This window comes from Pundamilia nyererei, unplaced genomic scaffold (genome assembly GCF_000239375.1).
Source record: "Pundamilia nyererei isolate P.nyererei 1_Seehausen unplaced genomic scaffold, PunNye1.0 scaffold00064, whole genome shotgun sequence".
NCBI classification, from domain to species: domain Eukaryota; kingdom Metazoa; phylum Chordata; class Actinopteri; order Cichliformes; family Cichlidae; genus Pundamilia; species Pundamilia nyererei.
This window is the reverse complement of record NW_005187465.1, coordinates 3,062,086-3,069,238: the sequence shown is the minus strand read 5'-3', so window position 1 is coordinate 3,069,238 and position 7,153 is coordinate 3,062,086. Positions and strand designations below refer to the sequence as shown.

The window sequence follows — 7,153 nt, the reverse complement described above, 5'->3', positions numbered from 1 at the left end:
ATCATGAGTGCCCATTACATTAAATCTAGTGAGCTTGCTGGGCTCAGTTCTGCACTGTTTGTTGAAGGCAAGCAATATAAAGGCATTTCAGATTTGTTTATAGCAGGGATCCTAAAGATTTGATCACGCAGTGCCAATTCAGTGAGCTAATGTATTATTTATTTGCTATTATTTGTAATGTCTGTTCAAAGGAGTCGTCAATTACGCCTTACGTATGTAGAATTGAACTCAAAGTAGAAATGTCATTACACTACATAGTGACCTTTTTTTTTTACTCACATCAGGTCTGTTTTATCCTCTGAGGATCATGAATTGTGTCATATTGTGAGATTAGGTATTAAACACCCTGGCCCATCAATACATTGGACAGATATTCACTATAAGGTAATATCATGTAATATAGTGGAGTTTTATTGATAGAAGGGACCAATTTGTTGACCCCCGTTTTAGTATTTCAGCACCACTGCATCATGGACAGCTCCTGCATTTTCATGAGGCTGGAGTTGTGTAACTAACACTGACAGCGAAGTTGGTTTTTGCCGTTTTTTTTTTCTTCTTTTCTAAAAAAATAAATAAATAAATTAATATAAAAAAAACAAAACATTATTTGCCGGGCCCATAAACTTTGCCCCTGTTGGGAGCGGTGCACGTCAGCTCTGTTTACAGACTCGGATCACAAAATAATCTCAGAGGCTTCAGCTCTTTGGAGGACAGTCATTATGGCTCATTAATAATTCAGGTGTTTATACTGCACATCTCTGCAACATATTTCTCACTCTGATAATTCACTGTGGGACAATTAAAAACCTTTTGTTATTCCACGGAGTGTATGAAGGACATGAGGAAAAAGATGTCACCTTTTTCATAAAGTTTAGAAATTGCAGCCAACCTTGGATTTCTAATCTGCAGAATCTTAGACTTGTTTGCATATCTGTGATGATTTTGTAAAAGAAATGTTTAATACAATTTCATACTGCCACTGATCCGGCTAATTACATACATGAGCTACACATGCTTCACAAAAAATAATGATGGGAATGAATGCCATGGTAATATCATGAATGATTGTACAGCATAAATCTCGTATCCACACAGGCTCAAATGTGCACATTTTCTCTGCTAATATTTGGTTGAACCCCCGTTGGCTAGTTGGACCTCAACTACATGCTTTTGGTAGCCATCAACAAACTTCTGGCGTAATTCTGGCTGAATATTTTTACCACTCTTTTTGACAGAAATCATGTAAATTTTGGGGTTTCTTGGCACAGACCAACTTTTAAATGCAGTGGACATATTTTCAGTAGTGTCGAGGATACTCACTGTTAGCGTGCTTTATCCATTCCAAAACCGATTTTTACATCATTTTCCTGCTGGAACACCCAACTGTGTCCAAGATTCAATAATCTAGGTGTTGTAAACAATGTGTTGAAACATTGCTGGACAAGAGCTGAATGTGCCATTCAGGCTTTTACAAACTGGGGCACCTGGTCAACTTAATTCACCTACTGGATAAAAAAGAAAAAAAAAGGGACTAACAACCAGAACTCACTCAGAACAGCAGAACGTTCTAGTAGTTATTCTAGTGCGAACAGCATAGAAACGATAGAAAACTAGAAGTAAGTACAACATGCATATTAACACGCACATATTAAAAGACTGGGTGACACTACTGGCTGTATCCATCTTTAATCACTGTTTAAATTCAAACATTAGACACATTAATAATGATGCAATCACTCAAAATAAAACAGGAGAGCATTACAAATCAGAAATTTAAAAAAAATATATAAACAAAAAGGAAACATACAAGCAAATCTGATGATTTAAAATAAAAATAAGGCAAAGCAGAAAGGCAAAAATATCAACATGACAAAAGCATAATAATAATAATAATAATAATAATAATAATAATAATAGCAGCTATATTTTCCTTAATTGGACAATGATATTGATAAATCTTGAGACACTTCTTCTACGGCTGCTGGCTATATGTAGACGCAAAACTGGAAATTAGCTGCAGAAAAAGATAAGAAAAATGGAATCAAGTAAGATTAGGTGAATTCTTCATGTGTCTCTACCATTACCATTTATTCCAGCCTCCCTGACAGGAACAAGCAAGGATAAATTCCTTATCAACCAATTTAAAAATCTAGATTTTTATTGTTAAAGCAGAACTGAAACGATTATCATATTATTCTACATATAATTAATGCATCTCTTGGAAATTTAACAACCTCATTCCTTAGTAGTGAGTTCACTTACCACAGGTATCCCTCCTTAAACTCAGTGAATTTGTGCCGAACCATAAATGTTGCTAGTGCATCTGCTACCTAGCAACAGATGTCAGAGGAGCAAGTTAAAACATTGAAAACAGACATAACAACACGCAGCACGCATACATAAATATATAACGTTATGGGCCTCTGACATGAGTACAGTGCCAGTAAATTCGGGTAAGAACGCTCACTTTCTCAGGTGCATCCTCGTGAACAGCGTGACCGCACTGAGGGAGGACCTGCATCTGAAACTTTCCTGCAAACAAATAATATTTTTTTAAATGCGTTTATTCTTACAGAAAATTGCAAAAAAAAAGGGAGAAACAATCTGTGCACTTTACCCTGCATCTGTCCAATGGTAAGATCTTTGTCAAGCCTGTCTATTCCTGTACAACGAGATAAGTCAGACGTGAAACTGTGCAGTCAGTGTGTGTGTCCTATTTAAACTACTAGATATTTGAGAAAAAAAAAAAAAAAAGAATAAATCAAACCTGCGAGAAGGAGCAGTTTTGGCACAGGGGTGGTGAGAAAGAGGGCAGACAGACCCTTGAACCAACCCTCCCAATATTTTTCTGTCTTGGAAAGCTCTACTCTCCAGGTGAAGATGCTCTCCTTTTTCGTCTGTGTGAAAGAATTCAAATACTCTTTTATAGCTTTCAATCTCTTTCCAAAACACTTACAGATGACAAGAGAAAACTAAGAAGCAAGAGACCAAACCTCCTGGTCATCCTCCTTTGCTCTTTTCTTGCTGGATTCTTCTTCTGCTTCCTCATCTTCCTCTTCTTCTATAATACCTTCACCAATGCTATTAGACACCCCTGAACTGCTGCTGGATTCCTCACATCTGTAAAAGTCACAAGAGAGGAAATTGAAACGGTCAGTTAAAGCCACAAACCCACACGGAAAAAACTGCAGAGAAGAGAGAGCCCAGACACACTTTTTCACTTGGCCTCCCATGGACACCCGGGCTGACTCGATGTTTCGGATCTGGCCACTCTTCACACTGAAAGGAAAAAAAGGTGAAGAACACCTTTAGGCACTTGTATACAACAATTAAGAATTGAAGCTCTTCAAGGTAAGGAACTGCAACGAACAAATAAATAAATAAAGAAGTTATTTCAGTGTGCTTTGGACAAATAACACTTGGCACAATTTGCAAACTAAAAGACAGAATATATATGTATGATGTAATCTAATCAAACAAAAAGATGCAGCAGTGTGGCTCACTGTTTAACATTTACCTCCACTCAATCGCATTTTCCAGAGATCTAAATGTTTTTGGCCGACTTCTGAGGAAATTCTGCATACTGTTCAAAGCATCCATTGCTGTCCCTGAGTGTTAACACAAACAAAATTATTTAACAAACCCACAATTAGTGCTTATGGCATTTATTAACAATATTCAGCATAATAACTTACATTTTACATCATTAAAAAACTAAACAACAACAAAAAAATAAATAAATGGAAGAAATGGCAAATGCTCTCATAAAAATCAATGAGAGCATCCTGTATTGGAAAAGACCCAATTATGTGATCTGCTCATGTTGCTGCATAGACTCGTGCACACAGTTTTAAGAGTTTAAGTATACTCATTGTTTTTCTTTGTTCCCAGTATTGAGAGCATTGATTAGCATAATATTTGTTCAAGTGCTCTTAGTAGAACAAGCCAGTCACTGATCAAATTTGGACTGTTAATGAAGTTGTACTGACATGTGACTTTGCCCATTCAGAATAGAAGAACAACTTGTGGATCATTTAAGCCATTTTCAGTCTCCTCAGTCATTTAGGTAAGGGCCTCAAAGTAACTGCCCAAATAAGTGACCTGAGGCGTTACCAAAGCAACTCGCAGGATTTGTCTTTAACAACTTTGGAAATATGCACTTATCTGTGGAGCTTACCCTCTACGACGTCAATGACGCACAGACCAAGCAGGGATGGTATATGATTGGCAGTGGCAGTGTGAACTGCAATGGCCCCTCCCATGCTGTGTCCAATAAGCATGATTGGAGGTGGGTTGTCTCCATAAAGTGCCTCCACCACTTTGCCAATATCCCTTTGGGGAAGAAAAAAAAAAAAAAGAAGCAAGAATATAACCTGTCAGCCTGTTTTTCAGTTATGATTGAAACTAATCAGGAAGCTTGTAACTACTTTTTACATTTTACACCGCAATCAATAATCCAAATGTGAGCCACAGGAAGTCACCACACTCTTCCCACGTTTAATGAGCGGTGAAATCAAAACTTTCTTAATTAAACTCATGCCTGCTGGATCATCACCACCTTCTGTGGCGTCCCATATGTTCCTGTGATGTAAACCCAAAAGCAGATGTTTAAAAACCATTCCCACAAAAAACTGTGTTCTCTTAAAGACTTACTTCGCCATCGTATCTGCAGAGAGATCTTCAGGATTTTTCACTTTAGTGTCACCTGCAGGTGATGACAGAGATTTAACTCATTTGATCCATGTACGCTGAGGCAAAGAATGCCATAATCCTCTAACCACGTGCAAAAATAAAAACTTGCTGTGTCCTGCAACCTACCATGAGCTCGGAGGTCCATAGCTACCACCCTGCAATTAATCCTGCTGTATATGATGGCCTGCAAGAACATAGATAAAAATCATTTCAATTAAATAGATCACAGACGATATGTTGACATAAAAAAAAAAAGCTTTATAAATATTCTGCCCAACATTGCTGTTAGCTTTAATGTAGACTGCTAACAGATCACAAAGGGTCTGTAATAGTTATGAAGCTCACAGTGAACACCGCCCAGGATAGTGCAGAGTGGCCTCCTCCGTGAAGCAGGAGCAGCACAGGACCATGGGAGCCACTGCAGTAAATTCTGAAAATGTTCACAGTGGTCAAAGAAATACTAATTGAAAGAATAATGAAGTAAGCAGATGCTCGTCCAACAATAATGCACATTAATCTTCTGCATATACTCTAGTCATATAGCACAATGATATCAGGAGTTAAATCTGAAGACTTGGACCCAAAGTGTGTGTCATTCATGCTCAATTTCCTCTTACAAACTGGAACAGCAGTCAAGGATATATCTTTGCCGTTTTCATTTTCCACCACTATGTCTTCCATGGTTTCAAAATACTGACTCCAGGGCAGAGGAGAGAAATCTCTCTTACGCCCAGGTCTGTAAATAAAAAGAGCAAAAGTAAATAAGTAACCGAATCCATGTCTGATGTGACTCAACACTGCAACAGGACTGTTAAACTTTGTAGAAGCAATTGAAAGACAAAAAACCCTCCAGACTAAAAATAACTCTCCCCTTCTTTTCACATCATCAAACATTGCAATAATAACAAAATAGAAAAATAAACAAAAAGACAAAAAAATATAATAAAAAACAAAACAGAATTTTCAGACTGAAAGGATATCCTTTTAAATTTTAAATGCTAACACGCAAAAGCGCCAGGCTAAATCAATCAGTGGTGTATAACACTGATTATCTAAGCTCTGGTAGCAGATGCAGCTAACCTAGCCGGGCTAAAGCAATCAGTTACGCAGTGCAATTCAGTGAGTCTAAATATACGATTACACTCCCTGGCTTTGGGAATAAAAAAACACAACCGGCGTGATAGTGCACACAACTAAACGTCACGATAAAAAAAAAAGAAGAAAAAAAAAAGCTAAGATCCTAGCTAACTCACCCCATTTTCATTTTGGAGCCAGACTGAAAACCACCTGCCATGGGAGGTCTGGAGGCTAACAGGTTCAAATGCAACTGTTTCTCCATGTTGTCAAAAGTGAGGCCGGTCTTTGTCAGGAACTCTTTGATGTGACCTTCTCTCGCTTTCGCAGCATATGATTTTCTTCGACACCTACACCGATGTTAGCCAGACATTGGTTAAACTGCGTTTGCCTGGCAAGCTAACGGCTAGCGTTCTTCTTCTTCGGCAGCTGAAATGACGGTCTCTTTTTCTCAGATGATTGACGCAGATTATTTCACAGCATCGTCGCCATCTACTGGCTACAAATTCAACTGCAATTCAAAAGCGGCTTACACTTCATAGCTCTCAGCAGTTCGGAGTACCGTGAATGAAAGTCAGACTCTTTACACTAAAAACTGAGACTGATTATTATGAATATCAAATGTAAACCGAGTAACGTATAGTAGCGTGATAGCTAGCGCTGTCAGTTTAAAGCAAAAAAAGGAGGTGGGTTTAAGTCCATCTGCCCCCTTTGCAGACTGCATTACCTGGCCTCAACGTACCGCGGCCTCAACGTAAAGATAGGCATGTTTGAGAAACAAGTGATTTTTAACTAGCTGTAGGTTTGAGTTGTTGTCTGCCCTGGGACGGACTTGTGCGGGTTGTATCTTCCTCTCTTGCCCTGTGACAGCGCGAAAAGCCTTAATCCCCCCGTTGTGATCCCTAACTGGATAAATGGATGAAAACAGAGTAATGGGCAAAAAATGTAGATATTTTTATTCCACCCATATTTTTGGTCAGCTAAATTCAGGTAATCCTATTTATTTATTTATTTTATAATACTAAAGCTGTTTTTCATTAACAATGGGATTATGTTAACAGAACTTAAACATGCTGTTTTATGTTATCCTAACTTAATATTCTTACCCTATTTATATGTGATTTTAAATAATAAATAAACAGTGTAGAACTGTTATTTCACTTTAGTTACTTAGTGAGCAGTAATGTAAAGGAGTAATGTAATTAGCTGCCTTCTCAAATTCAACGACACAGTTACAGCTGCTGATTCTCTAACTGGATTGTTACAAATAACATTGACTTGCATTAAACTTTTGTTGCAAGCAGCGATTCACTCTTAATAAACATCACTGGGCCTGTATTGTTACATTAAGCAGAGGTTAACTTTAGTCATCAAGCCCAGCAACCCA

The 7,153-nt window shown here is 37.9% G+C and overlaps 1 protein-coding gene across 1 annotated transcript; it reads right to left on the bottom strand.

The window, feature by feature from the left end:
* Nucleotides 1-1,874: 1,874 nt before the first annotated feature.
* On the bottom strand, nt 1,875-6,257 carry ppme1 (protein phosphatase methylesterase 1). The gene is made up of 14 exons (XM_005735611.2): nt 5,946-6,257; nt 5,335-5,428; nt 5,038-5,130; nt 4,819-4,876; nt 4,654-4,705; nt 4,178-4,332; nt 3,518-3,608; nt 3,214-3,279; nt 2,994-3,120; nt 2,768-2,897; nt 2,618-2,662; nt 2,468-2,532; nt 2,263-2,330; nt 1,875-2,014 (listed from the first exon to the last, which is right to left on the bottom strand). The coding sequence occupies exons 1-14, from the start codon at nt 6,029-6,031 to the stop codon at nt 2,011-2,013; spliced, it is 1,134 nt and encodes a 377-aa protein (XP_005735668.1). The 5' UTR covers nt 6,032-6,257; the 3' UTR covers nt 1,875-2,010.
* Nucleotides 6,258-7,153: the final 896 nt, after the last annotated feature.